The sequence below is a fragment of the Coregonus lavaretus genome (assembly GCF_964263955.1).
Source record: "Coregonus lavaretus genome assembly, chromosome: 35".
Lineage (NCBI taxonomy): Eukaryota > Metazoa > Chordata > Actinopteri > Salmoniformes > Salmonidae > Coregonus > Coregonus lavaretus.
The window spans coordinates 10,980,910-11,005,815 of record NC_140022.1 but is presented as its reverse complement, the minus strand read 5'-3'; the positions used below and the strand labels follow the sequence as shown (position 1 = coordinate 11,005,815).

The following is a 24,906-nucleotide window of genomic DNA, read 5'->3' as shown; positions in this document are numbered from 1 at the left end:
AAAGCAATTTATAACATTTCTGACATGCGTTTTTCTGGATTTTGTTGTTGTTATTCTGTCTCTCACTGTTCAAATAAACCCACCATTAAAATTATAGACTGATCATGTCTTTGTCAGTGAGCAAACGTACAAAATCAGCAGGGGATCAAATACTTTTTTCCCTCACTGTATATACTAGTTGTTGAGGTGGGATTGGTGTGGGGGTGTCCGTGGATGACTTTTGACCCCTTCTTTGGATTCCTCATGTCTTACTCATTGTTAGAAAAAAGTGTGGTCCAAATCGGATGTTAGATACTATAATTATTGATTATTATATGAATCCTATAAATTAAAATGGCCAATTTAGGTGCAATCAAATTAGCTTAATTTCTCAGAGATAAAACGACCCGTTTGGGGTTTAGGGTTAGGGAAAATAGGATTTTGAATGGGAATCAATTGTTTGGTCCCCACAAGGATAGTAAAACAAACGTGCGGTGTGTGTGTGACAGATCTAGGATCAGCTTAACACAAAACTGACCCTAGATCAGTGGGGGCAACTTCATGACTCTCCAGATCTCTGGCTGCATAAAAGGCCAGTAAATGGCATAGGTGGCATTGAGCTGGAGGCGGTCCCATACAGGCAGCTGCTCTGTGATATCATCACTCAGGCCCTGGCGCCTGATTGGCTGAGGGGTATCAGACAGAGAGGGGTCCCCCAGGGGGCTGTGTGAGGGACGATGGCTTTGGTACCAACCACATTCTGTCTGTCACTCCTCTTTATCTCCCCTTGATCTGATCCCAGACCAGTTTACACACCGATTAGAGATGTGTGAGGCGCACATGTATAGGCTTATCTGAGGGAATTACATCTGGCTTCTCTCTCTCTCTCTCTCTGTCTATTTCTCTCTCACTCTCTCTCTGTCTATTTCTTTCTCTCTCTCTGTCTATTTCTCTCTGTCTATTTCTCTCTGTCTCTCTCTCTCTCTCTCTCTGTCTCTCTCTGTCTCTCTCTCTCTCTCTCTGTCTCTCTCTCTCTCTCTCTCTGTCTTTCTCTCTCTCTCTCTCTCTCTCTCTGTGTGTGTCTGTATATTTTTCTCTCTCTCTCTCTGAGTCGTTTGTTTACGCTCTTTCAGTACCTGGGAGAGAGGGATCAGTGGGAGGTGTAACCTGAAACTGAGCCCAGTCTGGCTGAGTGTGTATATGGAGACAGCGGGGGAGGGATGGGGGTGTGGTGAGTGTGTGTGTGTGTGCTGCCCAGCGACGGAGCGTTCAGTGTACGGCTGAAGTCTCAGCACTCAGGCTGTGGAGGAATGGATGGCTGTCGCTCACACTACGGCTTATTCTGAGAGTGTGTGTTTGGGAGTGTGTGTGTTCTCCCAGGGGGAGAGGAGAGGGGGACAGGATGGCCCTCAACCGAGTGTCCCTGCTCTGCCATGACATCACCAGGATGTGGCTGCAACTCAACTTGATAACAGGTAAGGTGTTTGTTGTGCTTTTGTACACAGTGAGGTGGGAACTGTGTTTGTGTGGCAGGGGGCAGTGTTTGTGACTGACAGTGAGGTGGGAACTGTGTTTGTGTGGCAGGGGGCAGTGTTTGTGACTGACAGTGAGGTGGGAACTGTGTTTGTGTGGCAGGGGGCAGTGTTTGTGACTGACAGTGAGGTGGGAACTGTGTTTGTGTGGCAGGGGGCAGTGTTTGTGACTGACAGTGAGGTGGGAACTGTGTTTGTGTGGCAGGGGGCAGTGTTTGTGACTGACAGTGAGGTGGGAACTGTGTTTGTGTGGCAGGGGGCAGTGTTTGTGACTGACAGTGCATGTGACAGAAGATGGTGCGTGTGCAACTGTGTGTGACTGAGCGGTATTGTCAGAGAGGTGATAAAGTTCTACTTCAGTTTAATGCAAATATTTTCACACTTTTATATTTCAATTTCTGATATTTTAGCTTTGTTGTTTTGTGCTGTTTCAGTGTGGAACATCTTAATCTGTCCCTCCCACTTGCAAAAATACTATATTTGCATAAATGGAAATACTGTACCTGCATTTAATTGGTAACTGGTTACTAACAATCTTCAACTCCCAATGACTGTGTTTGTTTGCCCTGTGCCAAGCAATCGGGACTAGATTCTAGTAAATGGTCAACAAGAGAATTTGAATGAAAACACCCCGCCTCCCCCTATATTTTACAAAGTGGTCGTTTACATTTGCATGCCTGTGCACACCCAGGCCGTTGCACAGGGCGAGTCTCTTGTCTCAGTTTCTCCACTGCCAGATGGACAGGCTTTGGCATAAAGTGGGTTTAAACTCACCCGATCCTCTCAACACTCAGCCCTCGCAGTTGGCACCTCAGGTGTCACCCTCGCTGCCACGTCACAGATTAAGGGCTACGGAAGAGTCTTTGCTCTCTACCAATCTGCCAATCTGGATGGCTCGGTCATAACATGGGCAGAGCCAGCAGGAATCTGTGCCACGTTGTCATGGCAACACTTTCACTTCATTGACTGTCCATTCAATTGAGAAAACTGTAGCAGTTTGTTTTGTTGTTGTATTTTGCTTTGGTTTGAATTGATTCCAAAAGTATTTCAAATCCTTTCTGGGGGCTTAAGGAAGTTGTTTTTCTCAGTAGATTCTGCCTGGCTCAAGTCATGAGTTAACATGTTGTCTTAAACACGTGAGTTGACATCGATTAAGACAGTGAACCCACTTCCATCTGCTGAACTATTAAGCTCCAAGAGAGATTTTACAGTACAAGTGAAAACACATCCTTGGAGTCTTTTCTTTGGTATTTATCTCTCCTTTGTCAAACCAAGGGAAAGTTTGACTAGAGGCTTCATAGAAGAGATTGTTCTGTTTCCTTGGAATATCTGGTATGTGTGTGTTTGTGGTAGTAGCATGAGAGATTGGAGGGTGATGAACAGTGGTGTGTTGTCTGACTCTTACTTCCATTCAGTAACAGAGAGTGGTCCGCTGGTCAAGCAGAAAGACATTGTGCCACATTTCCTCCAGTCTCTCAGGGATAGGCCACAGACACAGATGTACACTACATGACCAAAAATATATGGACACCTGCTCGTCGAACATCTCATTCCAAAATCATGGGCATTAATATTGAGTTGGTCCCGACGCTTGGCGTTGCGCATGGTGATCTTAGGCTTGTGTGCGGCTGCTCGGCCATGGAAACCCATTTCATGTTGCTCCCGATGAACAGTTCTTGTGCTTACGTTGCTTCCAGAGGCAGTTTGGAACTCAGTAGTGAGTGTTGCAACTGAGGACAGACGATGTGTACGCGCTACGCGCTTCAGCAGTCCCATTCTATGAGCTTGTGTGGCCTACCACTTCGCGGCTGAGCCGTTGTTGCTCCTAGACGTTTCCACTTCACAATAACAGCACTTACAGTTGACCGGGGCAGCTCTAGCAGGACAGAAATTTGACAAACTGACTTGTTCGAAAGGTGGAATCCTATGACGGTGCCACGTTGAAATTCACTGATCTCTTCAGTGAGGCCATCATGCTGCCAATGTTTTTCTATGGATGTTGCAAAACCTGTCAGCAACGGGTGTGGCTGAAATAGCCGAATCCACAAATTTGAAAGGATGTCCACATACCTTTGTGTATATAGTGTAGCTTACAGGGCAGTACACTAGCCACCATGATGACACCTGACGCTCCATGGCAAAAAGGATTTGACAAAGACTGAACAGTAGCCACATATTGCAGCTGATCATGTAGAAATATTCTAACCATTACAGATTTACTCCTATCCAGAGATTTATGGGATGGGGATGGTCAGAACACACACACACACACACACAGTGGGCACGCATGGCAACAGGGCAACGGTGGCCGTTTGACCCAGTTATCGTGTGTGTGTGTGTGTGTGTTATTATCCCCATGGCAGATGGTGATATGGTAAACCCTGACTGTAATACCATAATAGAACTGGGTTCCCCCCACATACAATGATACACACACACACTAATACACACACACACTAATACACACACACACACAGCTGTGGAATGGCTGTTCATCCCTTACTTGTCCTCTTACTCACACACAGCTGCCCATCTCCCTGCCACACCACCACACACACAGCTGCCCATCTCCCTGCCACACCACCACACACACAGCTGCCCATCTCCCTGCCACACCACCACACACACAGCTGCTCCATCATCAACTATACCTACACAGCATGGCGCTCCACGCCACACACACACACACACTTCCACAACCCAAATACAATCTGTTGCCTTCCAGTCCACATACCAAGACTGCCCTGCCCACCCTGCCCATACACCACATACCACACCAACACATGAAGTTAATGCATGGATCAGCGAACAAAGGGGTTAGCCATAGGGGTTAAATAAAGGGGAGGGGAAGGGAGTGGAATGGAGGGGTTCGGGGTTAATATCAGACTGGGTGATTATACTGTATTTTTCAAGGGCGACATCAAAGACTGTACCACCTGTGATCGTGACTTTGTCCTTCAGACCAGACGTGTAAAGGCAAGGACAAAGGCAAGGATGTCTTTCCAGGCTGCTAACATGTGTTTAACCGCCTGCTGCTTGTGGGAACATGATGACCGAACAAAGAGAGAGCGGCTGTGTTATTTTATGGGATTGGAGAGGGAGTAGCACGCTGTCTACTGCACAGAGGCATGGTAACTACCATGTTGGTGCATGGGTGAAAATGGGGGTGAACTTTGTGTCAGTGTTGTCACACAATCATGTGAAAGGAATGTCATGACTGCAGTGAAAATGCATGGTAAACTATTCAACAAACTGTTGGTCAGATCTTTTTTAGCTTTGATGGCGTTCGATGAAACGCATAGAAGGAACATGAAGAGAGGGGCCTCTGTAGAATGGATTTCGTTTTCTGAGTCTCTCGTGGAATCTCCTACATTACTGGAAAGAGCTGTGTAGTTGTCTTCCCAGCCCCCACAGCTCAACCAGAGCCATGTCTCCACATTAACAATGTAGGCATTAGTAATAGAACCCTGGCCTCCTTTCAATGGAGTATCTCTCTCCCTCTTCCTTTCAATGGAGGATGTGTCTCCCTCCTCCTTTCAATGGAGTATGTCTCTCCCTCCTCTTTTCAATGGAGTATCTCTCTCCCTCCTCCTTTCAATGGAGTATCTCTCTCCCTCCTCCTTTCAATGGAGTATGTCTCTCCCTCCTCCTTTCAATGGAGTATCTCTCTCCCTCCTCCTTTCAATGGAGTATCTCTCTCCCTCCTCCTTTCAATGGAGTATCTCTCTCCCTCCTCCTTTCAATGGAGTATCTCTCTCCCTCCTTCTTTCAATGGAGTATCTCTCTCCCTCCTCCTTTCAATGGAGTATCTCTCGCCCTCCTCCTTTCAATGGAGTATCTCTCTCCCTCCTCCTTTCAATGGAGTATCTCTCTCCCTCCTCCTTTTTCCCCTTTTCTCGCCCTCCTCCTTTTCCCCATTTCTCCCCTGTTCTCTGTGAGCTGTCATCCATCCAGATCTGAGCTGTAATCTGTGAGGTTATACAATAGTTTTAAGACAGGAAGGAATATGATGAGATATAAAACGTTACATGATAGTAATGTGTTGCATAGAGCAGAAATAATGATCTGTTTTCAGGTCAGCTCTATTTACATTTCTATCTGCAACATTGTAAACCTTGAACTTCACTGATTAAGCCCCTGATCTGATTGTGAATGAGTGGCGAGGGGGGGAAAGAGGTCGAGGGGGGGGGGAAGGGTGGCATTCCTGGCCCCCATCAACCTCAAAACTTGGGTTCTGTGTTGGCCTGGTTGGGAGGAAGTTGGGGGTGTTGTGAGGTTTTGTGTTGCTTAAGAGTTCCCTGGCTGGCACAGGCCTGTTTTTGGTGGCTTTTCCCTGTATTTCAGTTGGAGCTCTCACAGACCACAGTGACGAGACTGAACACGTCTCTGCACACCACATACAATGCAGTCAGTGAGAATGGTAGGGTATGGCCCTTAGTTCTCAATCGCACTGAATGGGTTAGAGATGCTCTGAAAAGAGCCGTTCCTTCCCTCTAATACCAGGAAGAAAGAGGGAAAAACACAGAGAGAGATGTACTGTAAGGTCTATTTTTAGAAGACATGTTTGTATAAACTTATGTTAGATTTATTAGAGAAACAGAAACACACACACACCCTTCGCTCAGAGGCAGCTTCTCTCTAGGTTGTGTGTGTGTGTGAGTTTCTGGGTCTGGGTTTGGGCCAGAGTGTTATCCTAACCATGCTATTAAACTAACTAACTCTCTGGGTTTATAGGATAAGAGTCTGAGAGAAGACTGTAGTGGCAGCTGGCTGTAAGACTCCTGTAAGACTGAGCTGTTACCTACTGCCCAGGGCTGTAAGACTGAGCTGTTACCTACTGCCCAGGGCTGTAAGACTGAGCTGTTACCTACTGCCCAGGGCTGTAAGACTGAGCTCTTACCTACTGCCCAGGGCTGTAAGACTGAGCTGTTACCTACTGCCCAGGGCTGTAAGACTGAGCTCTTACCTACTGCCCAGGGCTGTAAGACTGAACTGTTACCTACTGCCAGGGCTGTAAGACAGAGCTGTTACCTACTGCCCAGGGCTGTAAGACTGAGCTGCAACCTACTGCCCAGGGCTGTAAGACTGAGCTGTTACCTACTGCCCAGGGCTGTAAGACTGAGCTGCAACCTACTGCCCAGGGCTGCCTGTCCATCTGTCCTGATGCATTACACCAACATCAGACTGAATACTGACAGTGACTGCGAACATGCATGTCTATGGTTCTAGAATAGACTGCATTAGTGTTTCTCAACCTTGATCCTTATGGACCCACTCACTGTGTGGATGCGAGTCTTACCGGCTCCAGCTGGTCGTAGCTAGCTAAGCCTGACCGGTTGACGTCACTTTCCCTGACACCTGATGTTGGTCCCCCCTGAAACGTGACCGCAGGGTTTTCTGGTTTATACTGATGAGGGTTGATTTTGGAGAGCATGGTATAAAACCCACACAGGTACATGAGCATTAGTTAGATTTTTTTTGCATCATTGCAAACAATTTTTATTCAAAATTAGTTAAGAAAAGAGTAAAAAAGTATTTTTATAAGCTCACATTGGCAGTGGCGATTTTAGCATGTAAATCTTGGCAAACAAAAAAAAATAAAAAATGCATGCCAGCAAAGCCACTACACAACACTAAACAATACATTAATTGCACTATAACGGTGACAAACGGTGCCCTCAAACTGTTAGGGCCTACATAAAGCTGTCCCGACAGCGGAGCTTTCTTTTCAGCACCATGTAGTGAATCCTTACCACTGCTACACCTGGTTATCAGCAGAGCCTTGTCTGGCAGCGAAACACTTCATTCATCCTCATTTACTGCCTTTTGAAAAAAATTATAGCTGATATGTCTGGCTTGCCTAAACAAATGTGGTTTCTACTGACAATTGACATGTACAAACAATTTGAGATGTACAAAGGGGATGACGAGCGGATAAGAGGCAATCCGTAATTTTTATTAAGAGATGAATGAGCGAGCTAGGACGGATGTAGTCAATATAACTATTTGTTCAGCACTTTTGAAATGTACAGCGACACAATTCAGAACATGGGCCGTTCTTACAGTGTTCTCCCTTCACACCAAGTCAGAACCGTAGGATAAATAAAGGGGGCATATAATCAGACAATGAAAGCTATTACAATATTCGATGATTACATTTCTCTAAAACAGGCTATAGGCTACAGTAGGCTAAATAATGAGGGGGAAAGGGACCAAATTATTAGGGTGAGGCACATGGGCTACTAACAGCTTACTACACAACATACACTTAGTATTACTTTCTTAGCTATAGTATACATATCTCCCTGGCATATTCCATCATTTCTGCAGCAGCATACAATACATTTTTGGACTCACCTTGTTGTGCTGTGCTCACTTGAACAGGAAGGTGGTGTGGCAGTCCTTCGTGGGCGAATTTTGTCATCAAACTTTGTCATTAAATTCTGGCATTCTCTGGATTTATGGTGCTTTCAAGAAAACTGGGAACTCGAAAAAAAAACAAGGTTGAATCATGACGTCAGTGATCTTCAGGTCGAAGCTCTATAAAGAGGCCTGCTATCCCGACTTGGAATTCTGAGTTGTATGAGCGTATTTTGCCAGTCGGTTTTTTTTCTGAGTTCCCAGTTGTTTTGAACGCGGCAGGACTCGGATTGACAGCATGGCCAATTGTATTCAACCTTTTATGGCCCATGGTGTTGAATGTTTATCATTTTAAGCTTGGAAAAGAGACCCTTAAACCCAGACTTGGACCACACACCCTCTCCACTGAATAGCAGGCTAGTGATTGCTTTGCAATGCTTGCAGTTACCCACTGATTCCTTCCAAACCACTCATTGTTGATTTTGCGATTTCCAACTTGTTGTGTAATGTTTTGTCCAATGACCGACGAGCACCAATACATTTTATCTGTATTTTCTCTTCATAATTTCTCTTCATATGACAAGGATTGAAAAGTAGATTGTCGACTTGATTCATGATGATGACTGCTAGCTTGCTAGCTAAGATTTTGAAAGTATGATGTTGACATGATCAGTCCAATCAAAGCTATCTGTGGCCAATGACCTTGAGCCTTCTTGGATGGGCACTTCTAATGTAACTCTATGGCAGCACCCAAGAGGCTTGAATTTTCTAGCTCTACCTGTAGATTTTGCGGTAATGTAGTGTCCCCATGAGTGACAGAACACCGAGCCAATCACGGTGCAACTAGAGAACATTACCAACCCCTACGCTCCATATTTTCCGCTGGCTGCCCCACCACCTCAGAAAGCAATGATCTAGGCTGAAACACCGGCATTTTGGAGCTGCCTTACTCAAGAAAGCAGAAAAGAGACCATGTTTGTATGCGGTTTTATTAAGTCAATGATACCATTTTGTTTTACATTGTTTGCACACTGATATGTGACACATATTAATGCCAAAATAACATACAAAACAGGCAACAGCAACAACAAAAAAGTTGGCTATATCTAGACAGATGAAAAGCATGGTTTAATGACCCACTGACAGAGTAAACACACAGCGCTTTGCTGGCAAGAGGCGTGTCATTAGTTATTAGGTAAACTGTAAGCTCTTTATCCTGGAGATGCTACTGTTGTTGAAACAATGATCTTTCTACTGTTTGTGCAAGTGTGCATGCAACCATCAATGTCTCAATATCTCTTGGAGAACGTTGGATGCTCTTTCAGCCTATGTGGATGTATGTGTGGTTCTATTGTGGTTCACTCTGCCCTGGTGTGATAAACAGCGGCTGCTTTTACTGGGACAATGAGTGGGATTCGTTTCCCAGGCAGGGCCCAGACACAACAAAAGATGGAGGGGGGAGGGTAGTGGGAAAGTGTGCGTCTTTAATCCCTTAGCTGGCATAAAGACCCTGAAAATACCACTGATGTCAGAAGCTGTTGGCCAATGTCTTCAGTTACAGCTAATACTGAAACTGGAGAAATACATTGAACTGTGTGTTTGCTTAGTACTCTGATCCCATCCCTCAACACATGATGCCAACAGCACCATACACGACCCCCTGTCAACACACAGGATGCCAACAGCACCATACACTACCCCCTGTTAACACACAGGATGCCAACAGCACCATACAGGACCTCCTGTCAATACATGCCAACAGCACCATACACTACCCTCTGTCAACACATGATGCCAACAGCACCATACACTACTCCCTGTCAACACATGATGCCAACAGCACCATACACTATCCCCTGCAACCACTCTCACATCTCACCAATACACTCCCTTACTGCCAGCCAACGCACAGTATGACACACACTCACACACACGGCATTGCCAACTCCCAAGACCACTACCATACCCACCCAACAACCCCCTCTTTCCGCTAGTTTTTCGCCCTCTCTCCCCCTCTCTCACTCTCTCTCACACACACACACACACACACACACACACACAGACACATAGGGTTCTGGAGTCCAAAACAGATTATTATAATCCACACTGTTCATGGGGAGGAAATAAAGGTTGTTTACTGCCCTCTCCCCCTCCCCTCACTCTCTCCCACTACCCTCAACCTCTCCCCACTTTCCCCCTCAGCCTCTCCCCTCTCTCCCCCTCCCCTCAGCTCTCCCATCTCTCCCCCTCCCCTCAGCTCTCCCATCTCTCCCCCTCCCCTCAGCTCTCCCCTCTCTCTCTTTCTCACTGAGAATGGGACTGAAAGTTGGAGAAAAGGGGAATTTGGGGGGATATCTCCTTGAGAAGTGGGTCAGTGGGTCCTCTGCAGAGTCCTCTGCTCCTCTCTCTGTCATGTCATCCCAGGTGCACAGTGTGACTAATACTATGCTCTATTATTGTAAATACAGTATATTACTGTAACTGTCATCTATTATTGTAAATACTGTATGTAACTGTAACTGATTTGTTTTGTCTCTCCTATCTTCCAGATGACATCATGCAGCAGGAGAGTGATCGTCTGTTCGCCGCAGACATCGATCCTGACCTCAGGAAACAGTTTGCCTTCCTCTCAGGTCAGTCTCATTATTTTCCCTCCATTGCTACCTCCTTCATATTTGCCTCTAATAGTGGTACAATCCCAAACATCTAAGTGACCCAATCCCAAGACGCTATGCCAAGGCCCTTGAAGATCGTGAATAATTAATCGCCACGGCGATCCACTTGGCAACCTGGCCCGGCAACGGTTGGAAGAGCCAAGTGTGTGTGGCACTATGTGCTGCTGTGATTGGCTGCTGAGTGTGTGACTGAATTTAACACTCTACCCATTGAGAGCGAGAGAGTGTGTGTGTGTGTGTGTGTCTCTAACTGAATTTCACAAGCTTCAGCTCCTAACTGTCTATCTTTTCTGGTTGCTGTTACATGTCTTGCCTGGAGCCTGTTCTTTGGTTGTGTACAGTCTGTGTACAGAGTATATTTGTCTTTACATCTCTCGGTCAGTGTGTTTAATAACTCTGTGGTTGCCAGGGGTGATGTGCGTATGTGTGTGTGTTTTTGTTCATGACCGCTATCCACCCTCTGAGGAGTCATATGACCACACAGCTAAGTCTGATGAAGATGACCCTTGGTCTATTTCTAATTCAGACTTCTACGCTACACCCTAAGTACACCACTAGAATGACTCCAAGCCCAGCGTGTGAGAGTGTGACGCAGCAATACTGTTTTAGCTGGGTCACTAAAGACTCCTGCTGCAGGACAGGGAATGTGTAACTGTTCCTTCCCTGTTCTCCCTGTGTGTTCTCTCCTCTGTGTGGAGGTTGGATGTGCCTCCAGGCCTAGTTTTGTGTTGTAGTCATTAACCTCTCTGGTCCTCCTCTAGTTCCCCGCTCAGTCAGGGGCCTGTATGGCACACATACACACATGGCACCAGATGGAGCAGGGCACAGTGCTATGGTTCTGCTGGACTGGCCCGGCTGGTGCAGAGAGAGATTCACACACACAAACTGTCTGTCTCATTGTCTCTACTCACACCTGTACATTTCTCGTTCCCTGTGCTCTCCTGCAGCACTAAATCAAATCAAAATTGATTTGTCACATGCGCCGAATACAACAGGTGTAGACTTTACAGTGTGGTCCTCTGTAGCTCAGCTGGTAGAGCACGGCGCTTGTAACGCTAAGGTAGTGGGTTCAATCCCCGGGACCACCCATACACAAAAATGTATGCACGCATGACTGTAAGTCGCTTTGGATAAAAGCGTCTGCTAAATGGCATATTATTATTATTTATATTATTTACCGTGAAATGCTTACTTACGAGCCCTTTCCCAACAACCCAGAGTTAAAAAGGAAGAAAAATGATCAAATAGAAAACATTCTAATATCAGCCTGCAGAGCCCCAGTAACACCAGGCTTTGTTGAGAGAAGATAGATCCTGTCTCATCCTTTAATCTGCCCCTCCCCCACTCAGACAGTCACATGAATCCTCTGGGTCAGTGGTTCTCAAACCTCTCCTCGGGGACCCCCAGACGTTTCACAATTTGGTTGTAGCTCTGAACTAGTTCACCTGATTCAACTAGTCAAGGGCTTGATGATTAGTTGACAAGTTGAATCCGGTGTGCTAGCTGTGGAATAGTTGAAATACATGGACGGCTGGGGATCCTCGAGGAGAGGCTTGAGAACCACTGCTCTGCTCTGGGTGTTCATCTCACTGGGGTGGGTGGGTTAGCTATATATCTAACAGAAGAATAATGGACATTATCAATATGATGTACATGAACGTTTTAAAACGCATGAAATAAAATGATTCCAAAGCTATCTATCTTGTCACTATGTCTATTCTGTGGGGGTCTGAAAAGGGGGTCTGGGGGGTGGTACGCGCTGTCTAATTGAGAGCAGAATTATGGCCAATAATCAAACGTCCCCATTTTTTCCCCCAGGGGGCCGAGGGGAGAACGGCAGTCCTATCATCGTGTTCCCAGACTTCCCTGCGTTCGGCGAGCTCCAGGAGGAGGAGTTCCACAACGTGCTGACCTACCTGACCAGTGTGCCCAGGTGACACACACAATGCAATGCACACTCATATGCTTGAACTTGTCATTTCTTTGTAAAGTTGAGGAAGTGGTGTGTGGTACCATAGCCTGCCAGCAGATGTCAGTGTAGAACTATTTTCACAGTTCCTTTGTTTGAACAGAACAATGAATCTCCATCCATACAACAAAGTGAACTTGTCTTATGCAGGACTGTATCTTAACCATTATAGTTGGCATCTATATTACACCTCAAAGTTGCTGCAGCTGGTACATGTGTTGTATGTCCTGGAGGTTATGCTAGTCCTGTTTATATACAGGAACAACCTTCTTGGCCAGATATCCCATGATATTCTCTATCTCAATAGGAATTCCAGATATTAACAAATGTTGAATAAATATAAAAAGTAATACAATGATCCGTATCCTCCCCTCCCCATTAGCTACTGGTGAAAGCTTTAACCCCTGACCCCTGGGTCCTGTGGGAGTTGGCCAGGGGGGCTGGGAGAGACGGAGCATGACTGGTGTAGAGGACAGGAGATGGAGGTGTTAATGAAAGAGACTCCTGTATATCTAATGTCCTCTGGGGTCCATTGGTTAAAAGACTCCAGGGCTCAGCTACTATATGGAAGCAGCTTGTCATAGACAGGAGTTCTGGCAAAGATGTAAAGATGTAATTTCGGACATATTTAATTTGAATTGACAAAACAAGAAAGAAAACCAATATTTATAAGTAATATAGTAACATATGGTATCCATTTGCTACAGCCGGAGGGAACCCATCTGTATCAAATTCATGAATGAGGTTCTACCTGAGATGCATATTCAGTTATTCAGTTGTGGTGTGTGACTGAGCTGTTACTAAGACCAGGGGTTGTTCAGAAGGCAGACAACTCTCCTGTGGATACTGCCTCCCTCCCTCCCTCCCTCCCTCCCTCCCTCCCTCCCTCCAGCCCCATGTTCCTCTGATGCTAGAGAGAGAGAAAGAGAGAGAGTGGGGGTGCTTTCTTTCTCTGTTGCACTCTAGCTTGCTTTCTTTTATTCCCTCGCTTTCCTTCTCTTTCTCTGTGCCTCTCCCTTTCTCTCTTGCTTTCTCTCGCTCTCTTTCTTTCTCTCTCTCTCGCTCTCTCTCTCTCTCTCTCTCTCTCTCGCTCTCTTTCTTTCTCTCTCTCTCGCTCTCTCTCTCTCTCGCTCTTTCTTTCTCTCTCTTTCTTTCTCTCTCTCGCTCTCGCTTGTCAGAGAGAAAGCGTGAGTGACTATAAGGGGGTAGAAAGAGGGAGCTGGAAGAGGAGATATAGAAGAGAAAGAGGGGGTATAGAGACAGGGGTCCTGGATGTTTAATCACTATGAGTGTATCTCTGAATCAGATTGTTGTATTTAACACTGGGTCCTATAGAGGAACATCCATCATGCTGCCAGTTCAGGCCTATGGAAGGTCCTGATTAGTACTACTGGATAAAGTCATATCACCGTCTGTTTTATCTTACAAGATGCATGCTCTCTCCTCTTTCTCTCACTTCCTCCTCTCCTCTTGCTCTCTCTCTTTGTTCGTCTCTCTACCTTTTATTTCAATAAATCTCTCTCTTTCTATCTCTCTCCTATGGCTCCCTCCTTGTCCTTTACCTCAGTGTGCTCTCCTCACTGCCAACACACATGCTGCTGAGGAGAGAGAGAGAGAGGGAGGAAAGGAGGGGGAGGGGGGAAGAAGAGGGGAGGAGAAGCTCTATAGCTAAACGAGAAGAAAGCTGTGTGTGTGTGTGCACCACTGTCATGGCGGCAATTTAATTAATGAGCATTTTGCGGTTCCCTCTCCTACCAGCTAAAGGGGGGTGGATCCCATCTCATTCTCCATCAGATGTCCCGCCCCCCTCTGCTCATGAGCCATTCATACACACACCCGCCACCGCTGTCCATCACCCGTATGCTCCTCTGTGATAGGCTGTGGGGGAGCAGCAGGAGATGCAGGGCTGAGTTGATTGGCTGGTGTAGAGAAGCGAGTACGCAGAGGAGAGTTGTTCTCGGGGGGGCGGGGCTTGGCGGTTGGCTCCCGTTCTATCAGAGCTGTAAACAGAACGTTGGTGCTTGGCAAACGGGATCTGCAGAGAGGGAAAACCGGAATACCAGAGAAAAGGAATGGGAGAAGGAGATTACATTCTATTGAGGAGGTTTTGGGAATAACATTTGGGAATAACAGACATATCCTGTCGTGTGACATCAATGGGATTAACCTGAGGAAGCGGCAGAATTTTGGTAGTGTGTTTTCTAACGTGTGTGTGTGTGTGTGCGCGCACAGCAGGGTGATGAATGGATGATGGCTTTTCTCCTGGATGTGTTGATGTACATGGACCACCTCAGCAGTATTGACTCTCACATTTCTGTTTGTGTGTGCGGTTGTCGCTCTTCTTAAGAGCATCTGCTAATTGACTGAGATGTAAACGTGTGCTGCCAGCGACACTCTCCTGGTATTTTTGGACACAATCTACACACACACACACACACACACACACACACACACACACACACACACAGGGATTGAGCGGGCTCTTCTAATGCCACTGCCTGTGGGTAGCCTGTGATCTTGGTCAAGTCAAGGGTCCTGTCATTAAGAGGATAAACACATACACACACATCCATGTAACCGTGGTAACATACACACACATCCATGTTGCTGTGGTGACCGTGTCTCGCTCTCCTGCAGTGTGACAGCGTCTGGAGTGGGCTTCATCCTGGTCATCGACCGCCGTCAGGACAGATGGACCGCCGTCAAGGGGACCCTGCTACGCATTGCAGTGAGTAACCCAACGTGTGTGTGTGTGTGTGTGTGTGTGTGTGCGCGCGCCTCATTAACACTGTATGCTGAGGGTATGTGTGTAATCTGTAGGTCATACACCTTAATGACAAGTGGGGTTGTGAGGTGTTAGAGATGTGCTGATGGAGAGGAAACGTTTGTATATCGGAGTAGTGGCACAGTGCAGACTTCTCTGTGAGGTGTCTTACTGTCTGGTAAAACTGTAACTACTAGCCTAGTTCTGCAGGAGGGTACTGTAGCATCATCACCTCCTTTCAGATTATACAACATCACGCTCACTTCAACCTGCAGGAGTGATAGGATAGGATAGGATGGCTCACTCGATCGCGTTTTCATACTCCGTATTTTAGAGCACACTGTAAGGAGTATAATTGCACCAATATGTTGTCTGTATTATGTACGGTTTTATAGGTCTAAAAAGGGCCTAAAATGGCCACTTTCATCATGATTTTCTCACAAAATGCTATTTTGTTCTCTCTCTCTCGCTACCTCTCACACTCACACTCTGTCTGTCTCCTCTGTCTGTCTCTCTCACTGCATGTGTTACAGGTTGTGACAGCTCAACAGCTGTGGCTGTAGCTGGAGGGGATAGGGTGATTGAGGAGGGAAGGGATAGGGGGATTGAGGAGTGAAGGGGGATTGAGTAGGGAGGGGATAGGGGGATTGAATAGGGAAGGGAGATTGAGTAGGGAGGGGGGCTGAGTAGGGAGGGGGGATGGAGTAGGGAGGGGATAGGGGGATTGAGTAGGGAAGGGGTATTGAGTAGGGAAGGGATAGGGAGATTGAGTAGGGAGGGGATAGGGAGATTGAGTAGGGAGGGGATAGGGAGATTGAGTAGGGAGGGGATAGGGGGATTGAGTAGGGAGGGGATAGGGGGATTGAGGAGGGAAGGGAGAAAAATTGAGATTTTTTTCCCCAGAAAATTACATTGTAGGATTTTTTATGAATTTATTTGCAAATTATGGTGGAAAATAAGTATTTGGTCACCTACAAACAAGCAAGATTTCTGGCTCTCACAGACCTGTAACTTCTTCTTTTAGAGGCTCCTCTGTCCTCCACTCGTTACCTGTATTAATGGCACCTGTTTGAACTTGTTATCAGTATAAAAGACACCTGTCCACAACCTCAAACAGTCACACTCCAAACTCCACTATGGCCAAGACCAAAGAGCTGTCAAAGGACACCAGAAACAAAATTGTAGACCTGCACCAGGCTGGGAAGACTGAATCTGCAATAGGTAAGCACCTTGGTTTGAAGAAATCAACTGTGGGAGCAATTATTAGGAAATGGAAGACATACAAGACCACTGATAATCTCCCTCGATCTGGGGCTCCACGCAAGATCTCACCCCGTGGGGTCAAAATGATCACAAGAACGGTGAGCAAAAATCCCAGAACCACACGGGGGGACCTAGTGAATGACCTGCAGAGAGCTGGGACCAAAGTAACAAAGCCTACCATCAGTAACACACTACGCTGCCAGGGACTCAAATCCTGCAGTGCCAGACGTGTCCCCCTGCTTAAGCCAGTACATGTCCAGGCCCGTCTGAAGTTTGCTAGAGTGCATTTGGATGATCCAGAAGAGGATTGGGAGAATGTCATATGGTCAGATGAAACCAAAATATAACTTTTTGGTAAAAACTCAACTCGTCGTGTTTGGAGGACAGAGAATGCTGAGTTGCATCCAAAGAACACCATACCTACTGTGAAGCATGGGGGTGGAAACATCATGCTTTGGGGCTGTTTTTCTGCAAAGGGACCAGGACGACTGATCCGTGTAAAGGAAAGAATGAATGGGGCCATGTATCGTGAGATTTTGAGTGAAAACCTCCTTCCATCAGCAAGGGCATTGAAGATGAAACGTGGCTGGGTCTTTCAGCATGACAATGATCCCAAACACACCGCCCGGGCAACGAAGGAGTGGCTTCGTAAGAAGCATTTCAAGGTCCTGGAGTGGCCTAGCCAGTCTCCAGATCTCAACCCCATAGAAAATCTTTGGAGGGAGTTGAAAGTCCGTGTTGCCCAGCGACAGCCCCAAAACATCACTGCTCTAGAGGAGATCTGCATGGAGGAATGGGCCAAAATACCAGCAACAGTGTGTGAAAACCTTGTGAAGACTTACAGAAAACGTTTGACCTGTGTCATTGCCAACAAAGGGTATATAACAAAGTCTTGAGAAACTTTTGTTATTGACCAAATACTTATTTTCCACCATAATTTGCAAATAAATTCATTAAAAATCCTACAATGTGATTTTCTGGATTTTTTTCCCTCATTTTGTCTGTCATAGTTGACGTGTACCTATGATGAAAATTACAGGCCTCTTACATCTTTTTAAGTGGGAGAACTTGCACAATTGGTGGCTGACTAAATACTTTTCCCCACTGTATATGTTAATGTGTGCTAATTGGACCCTGATGAACATGAAACACCGACAATGAGTTCCAGGAAAGTCAGTCAGGCATCACGTTAATAACTTGATACATGCTTCACATCTATGTGTTCTTCATAATGTTGCCAATACATGCAGAGTTATGAAACAGCCAAACAAAACAGAAATATTACTTTTATATTTATATAAATATAACACTGACAAATGTTAACCTTTTGCTCACCCATCTCCCATCAGCAAACCATAATGTCTCCATCACTCTCCTTATATGGGCCTGTCAGCCCCCCAATAATAATGGGCTGTTTCAGCCATAATGGCCCGTTCCAGCCCATTGGGTCTGTCCATGTGACAGAGGAGGGGAGGAGGCTGGTGTTTAGCTGTTAACATAGCTGAGGTGGGACAGTTGTCCTCTGTAAGCCTCTGTTAAGTGTGTGTGTGTTCATTGATTTCCCTACAGTGATAGTAGTGTGTAAAGAGGCTGTGGAAACCTGCTGATTAGTAGAGTAGAGTATCAGTGTGGTGTCCCCAAGGGCAAACACACACACTCACACACTCAAGCATGCAGTGTGTGATTTTGAGGGAGGCAGGGGGGAGGTAGAGGGGCTGGGCTATGGAGAGGAGGAGGAGGGGGGAGGTAGAGGGGCTGGGCTATGGAGAGAAGGAGGTGGGGGGAGGCATGGGAGAGGTAGAGGGGCTGGGCTATGGAGAGGGGGAGGCGGGGGGGAGGTAGAGGGGCTGGGCTATGGAGATGAGGAGGAGGGAGGCAGGCGGGAGATAGAGGGGCTGGGCTATGGAGGAGGAGGAGGGAGGCAGGGGGGAGGTAGAGGGGCTGGGCTATGGAGAGGAGGAGGTGGGGGGAGGCAGGGGAGAGGTAGAGGGGCTGGGCTATGGAGGAGGAGGAGGGAGGCAGGGGGAGGTAGAGGGGCTGGGCTATGGAGAGGAGGAGGTGGGGGGAGGCAGGGGAGAGGTAGAGGGGCTGGGCTATGGAGAGGAGGAGGTGGGGGGAGGCAGGGGAGAGGTAGAGGGGCTGGGCTATGGAGAGGAGGTGGGGGAGGTAGAGGTGCTGGGCTATGGAGAGGAGGAGGGGGGAGGAGGAGGTGGGGAGAGACAGGGGGGAGGTAGAGGTGCTGGGCTATGGAGAGGAGGAGGAGGGAGGCAGGGGGGAGGTAGAGTGGCTGGGCTATGGAGAGGAGGAGGAAGAGGAGGGAGGCAGGGGGGAGGTAGAGGGGCTGGGCTATGGAGAGGAGGGGGGAGGAGGAGGGAGGCAGGGGGGGGGTAGAGGGGCTGGGCTATGGAGAGGAGGAGGAGGGAGGCAGGGGGGAGGTAGAGGGGCTGGGCTATGGAGAGGAGGAGGAGGCAGGCAGGGGGGAGGTAGAGGGGCTGAGCTATGGAGAGGAGGAGGAGGGAGGCAGGTAGAGGAGGAGGTGGGGGGAGACAGGGGGGAGGTAGAGGGGCTGGGCTATGGAGAGGAGGAGGTGGGGGGGACAGGGGGGAGGTAGAGGGGCTGGGCTATGGAGAGGAGGAGGAGGAGGAGGGAGGCAGCGGGGAGGTAGAGGGGCTGGGCTATGGAGAGGAGGGAGGCAGGGGAGAGGTAGAGGGGCTGGGCTATGGAGAGGAGGAGGAGGAGGAGGAGTAGGAGGTGGGGGAGAGGTAGAGGGGCTGGGCTATGGAGAGGAGGGGGGAGGAGGAGGAGGAGGGAGGCAGGATGGAGGTAGAGGGGTTGGGCTATGGAGAGGAGGAGGAGGAGGAGGAGGAGGTGGGGGAGAGGTAGAGGGGCTATGGAGAGGAGGAGGAGGGAGGCAGGGGGGAGGTAGAGGGGCTGGGCTATGGAGAGAAGGAGGGGGGAGGCAGGGGGGAGGTAGAGGGGCTGGGCTCCGGGGAGGAGGAGGTGGTGGGAGGCAGGGGGGAGGTAGAGGGGCTGGGCTATGGAGAGGAGGAGGGGGAGGCAGGGGGGAGGTAGAGGGGCTGGGCTCCGGGGAAGAGGAGGTGGGGGGAGGCAGGGGGGAAGTAGAGGGGCTGGGCTATGGAGAAGAGGAGGAGGTGGGGGAGGCAGGGGGGAGGTAGAGGGGCTGGGCTATGGAGAGGAGGAGGAGAGAGGCAGGGGGGAGGTAGAGGGGCTGGGCTATGGAGAGGAGGTGGGGGGAGGTGGGGGGAGGCAGGGGGGAGGTAGAGGGGCTGTGTGTGTGTGTGTGTGTGTGTGTGTGTGTTTATGGCATGTCTAGTGAATGTGCTTGTAATGCCATAGGATGGAGGTCATGTATCTTCCTCTGTAGCTGACATTTGTCAAGATTATCCTGATCAATGTTCTGTCTATATGGTACTCCCTACAGAATGACGTTGTAGATCGAAAAACGTGTTCAGAAAAAATTACCCAAAAAGTCGTTCCACCGTAATAGCTAGCCGATGTGTGGTTTGAGTGTTCTGTTGCAACATGGCCGCCACCTATCACCCAAGTGGGTGCTGCTACACATCAGCGGTGGATGGGGTGAGTCCCCCCCCCCGACTGAGACCCCAGTGAAAATCGTTATTCTAATATGTGTTCCATTATTACTTCATATATGATATGCTGTGTAGCTGGGGTTAACGTGAGCTTTCATTGGATATACCAGAGTCAGACTAAATGGAATGGTATTGTTATGGAAATCACAGTTGAAGGTTAAGAACCTCCTTCCATGTTGTCATTAAATGGTTTTTAATGTCCGCCCGCCCGCTGTTAAAGTGCTTTTATGATTTTAGTGTCAGCAAACTCCAAGCTCTCCAAAAATATTGATGGGTTACTGTGACAGACAAGGGCCATTTACTGTGCAAATAGGGTTCAAATCCAAAGATCTACAGAGAGGAGGAGCCTAATAACAATCAAGATCTAATCACAGCAGGCTTGCTCCAGTCCCAAACAGACCCAGTCCCAAACAGACCCAGTCCCAAACAGACCCAGTCCCAAACAGACCCAGTCCCATACAGACCCAGTCCCAAACAGACCCAGTCCCATACAGATCCAGTCCCATACAGATCCAGTCCTAAATAGACCCAGTCCCATACAGATCCAGTCCTAAATAGACCCAGTCCCATACAGATCCAGTCCTAAATAGACCCAGTCCCAAACAGACCCAGTCCCATACAGATCCAGTCCTAAATAGACCCAGTCCCATTCAGATCCAGTCCTAAATAGATCCAGTCCCATACAGATCCAGTCCCAAACAGACCCAGTCCTAAATAGACCCAGTCCCAAACAGACCCAGTCCCATACAGACCCAGTCCCATACAGACCCAGTCCCATACAGACCCAGTCCCATACAGACCTAGTCCCAAACAGACCCAGTACCAAACAGACCTAGTCCCATACAGACCCAGTACCAAACAGACCCAGTCCCACTCTATCAAGTAGTTTGTTAGTGTCACGTCACATTTTTATTTAACCTTTATTTAACTAGGCAAGTAAGTTAAGAACAAATTCTTATTTACAATGACGGCCTACACCGGCCAAACCCGGACGAGGCTGGGCCAATTGTGCGCTTCCCTATGGGGCTCCCAATCACCGCCGGTTGTGATACAGCCTGGAATCAAACCAGGGGGTCTGTAGTGACGCCTCAAGCACTGAGATGCAGTGCCTTAGACCGCTGCACCACTCGGGAGCCCAACATGCAGGATAGAACAGTGTGACCATGCGCTGGATTATTGATTAGGAGATAAATAATGAATTGGATGGGTAAAGCACACTAGAGCGGGGGAGAGAGAGAGATGTGTAATGAAGATGAGGGATCTCTATCAGGATCTCTTCATTGATGTAGCAGTGGTAGTTCAGTAATACACTCAGATTTGAGTGACCTTGCCTGACACCTGAAGACACGTGTTAGCTCCCCGAGCGAATGCCTAGGTCTTTAGCTCAGTGGGCTAAAGCGGTCTTGAGATCCAGGTTCGAAACCTGGTCATTGACACATTCTGTGAGCAGTCCTTCATTTACTAGATGCATTTAATTAATGTAAAAATACACTGGCCGTGTGACAGACATGGAAACCGTCAGTGTGTGTAATCTCATCTCTTTCTCCCAAGGATGGCAGTTTCCATGACAACGTGGTCATGCAGGGTTGGTAAGAAGCTGTGTGTGGATGTAGTGGGCTATTCTCTGGGAACAGCCGTTTGGCAATATGAGATGGCATCATACTGCTGAAATAGAACCTTATGCTGCAAATTGGAATTGTGATTTGCAGAAAAATTGTACTGTGGTTACAAACCTACACTCCTCTATGTATTTACTTGAACAGTAAAGCTAAAACGTTTAATTTGTCTCTGTAGTCCAGCCTTTTGGATTTGAGATCAAATGTTTGATATGAGGCGACTGTACACAATGTCACCTTTTATTTGAGGGTATTTTCATACAGTGCCTTCAGAAAGTATTTATACCCCTTGACTTATTCAACATTTTGTTGTGTTACAGCCTAAAGCACTATGTATCGAAGTCCCACAATTTGAAGGTGTCATAAGTATTTGGATTGAGTCAAAAATGTTGTATTTGGTCCCATATTCCTAGCACGCAATGACTACATCAAGCTTGTGGCTCAATAAACTTGTTGGATGCATTTGCAGTTTGTTTTGGTTGTGTTTCAGATTATGTTGTGCCCAATAGAAATTAATGGTAAATAATATATTGTCACTTTTACTGTAAATAAGAATAGAATATGTTTCTGAACACTTCTACATTAATGAGATCATGCCCCCAAAACATGCTTACCTCTCACCATTACCAATAACAGGGAAGGTTAGCATTTTGGGGGGGGGATATGATTTTATGCCTATAAACACAACCAAAATAAACTGCAAATGCATTTTTAGCTTCACTGCCCAAATAAATACGTAGGGGAGTGTGTATATAACTGTATGTACAGTACATGTGCTGTATATGGCTCTGACTCAGACAATAGGCTATATTCAGGCTATGTCAGTTGCTGTGTGGTTTCAGGGTTTTCTGGCGAAATCTCTTCTCTGTATTTTCAACCCAAAGCATTCAATAAAAGTACCTATTCTAAAACGAGAGAGATGCACCTCTTTTATAACATGCACGAGATATTTTTGGCTGCACCACCAGTGATGTTGGTTGAAGCTCACTCAGCCTACTATATATGTCAGCTGTAGCCTGCAGCAGTGGAGTGTGGTGATGCTACATAACTCTGTGGGTATGTAGGTTCTACGGTGGGTTGTGTTGTTGTTGTTGTGTGCCCTAGGCTGAGGAAGATTGTCCTACTGTAGCTAGTCCTCTGTGGTCCTCTGTAGCTCAGCTGGTAGAGCACGGCGCTTGTAACGCCAAGGTAGTGGGTTCGATCCCCGGGACCACCCATACACAAAAATAATAATAATGTATGCACGCATGACTGTAAGTCGCTTTGGATAAAAGCATCTGCTAAATGGCATATTATTATATTATAGTCTTGTAGTATCGATTAAAGACCCCCCTGTAGAGCAGAGTAATTCACAACTCCTGTTACAACAAGCTACTAACAATCAGGCTTACAGTGCCTTCCGAAAGTATTCACACTTCTTGACTTTTTCCACATTTTGTTGTGTTACAGCCTGAATTTAAAATGGTTTTCCAATGCCTTTCAAAGAAGGCCACCTATTGGTAGATGGGTAAAAATAAGAAAGCAGACATTGAATATCCCTTTGAGCATGGTGAAGTTATTAATTACACTTTGGATGGTGTATCAATACACCCAGTCACTACAAAGATACAGGTGTCCTTCCTAACTCAGTTGCTGGAGAGGAAGGAACCACTCAGGGATTTCACCATGAATCCAATGGTGACTTTAAAACAGTTAGAGTTGAATGGCTGTGATCGGAGAAACTGAGGATGGATCAACAACATTTTAGTTACTCCACAATACTAACCTAATTGACAGAGTGAAAGAAGGAAGCCTGTACAGAATAAAACATATTCCAAAACATGCATCCTGTTTGCAATAAGGCACTAAAGTAAAACTGCAAAAAATGTGGCAAAGAAATTAACTTTATGTCCTGAATACAAAGCGTTATGTTTGGGGGAAATCCAACACATCACTGAGTACCACTCTCCATATTTTCAATTATGGTGGTGGCTGCATCATGTTATTTGTATGCTTGTCATCGGCAAGGACTAGGGAGTTTTTTAGGATAAAAAGAAAGGGAACAGCGCTAAGCACAGGCAAAATCCTAGAGGAAAGCCTGGTTCAGTCTGCTTTCCATCAGACACTGGGAGACAAATTCAAATTTCAGCAGGACAATAACCTAAAACACAAGGCCAAATATACACTGGAGTTGCTAATCAAGACAAATCACTACACTGATTTACCACTCTTTCCTGAAAGGCATGTGTAAGTGTGTTCATTTAATTTGTATCAATGAAATCCATAAGACTTCTGACAGGTTATCCACCAACAAAAACAAAGTATTTAATGTGTGTGTTCCACAGGGCTCATTCCCAGGGAATTTACAGCTGGTTCTGGTCTTGCGGCCCTCCACCTTATTCCAGCGGACGCTCTCCGACATCTTCTTCAAGTTCAACAGGGATGAGTTCAAGATGAAGGTGCCGGTATGTTTTTTATATGCATGTGCTTGTCTGATGTAAGGATGTTAGTGGACGTTTGTATGCGTCTCATATGTAGGCTAACGTGTGTACTGTGTGTTGACTCTCCTCCCTGTGTCTCAGGTGGTGATGCTGAGCTCTGTGACGGAGCTCCATGCCTACATCGACCGGACTCAGCTGCCCCAGGAGCTGGGAGGAACCCAGGATTACTGCCATGATACCTGGATCTCACACCGCACCGTGAGTACCCTACTACCATACCCTTCCCACCAGACCCCTGACTAACTACATAGTGCCCAATCCTAACTTGATATCTGCACACTGACCTGAACTCTTTCCGTTAGTCTGCCCCATCTCACTCAATAGGATGTGTGTGTTTATAACCTGTGATGACACAGGTGGGTTGTGTTTGTCCGGTCCTCAGGCTATCGAGGCCTTTGCTCTGATGGTGAAGACCACGGCTCAGACCCTGCAGTCGTTTGGGACGGAGCTAGCTGAGACCGAGCTACCCAACGACGCCCAGGCCACCTCCAACCTGCTGGCCACACACACCGAGAAGAAGGGACAGATGAAGGTAAGGGCATGGAGAGACCAAGTCATTAATATACAGACTATACCAACAACTCCATGTTTTAAGTGGAAGTGTTGAGGTCAATTCATTTGAAATTCAAGGCACGATTAAACATTAATTTGCTAATG

General features: G+C 47.1%; 1 protein-coding gene across 1 annotated transcript in view; it reads left to right on the top strand.

Annotated features, from left to right (window-relative positions):
* Positions 1–24,906, top strand: part of LOC311109665 (guanine nucleotide exchange factor DBS-like) — a gene marked incomplete at its 5' end in the record, with an annotated part of 46,052 nt that overhangs the window by 8,086 nt on the left and 13,060 nt on the right. The window contains 6 exons of the mRNA XM_084152621.1: positions 10,421–10,504; positions 12,365–12,479; positions 15,153–15,243; positions 24,094–24,213; positions 24,331–24,447; positions 24,632–24,781. Of these exons, the coding sequence (XP_084008747.1) occupies positions 10,421–10,504; positions 12,365–12,479; positions 15,153–15,243; positions 24,094–24,213; positions 24,331–24,447; positions 24,632–24,781 (677 nt within the window). The remainder of the gene's footprint in view (positions 1–10,420; positions 10,505–12,364; positions 12,480–15,152; positions 15,244–24,093; positions 24,214–24,330; positions 24,448–24,631; positions 24,782–24,906) is intronic.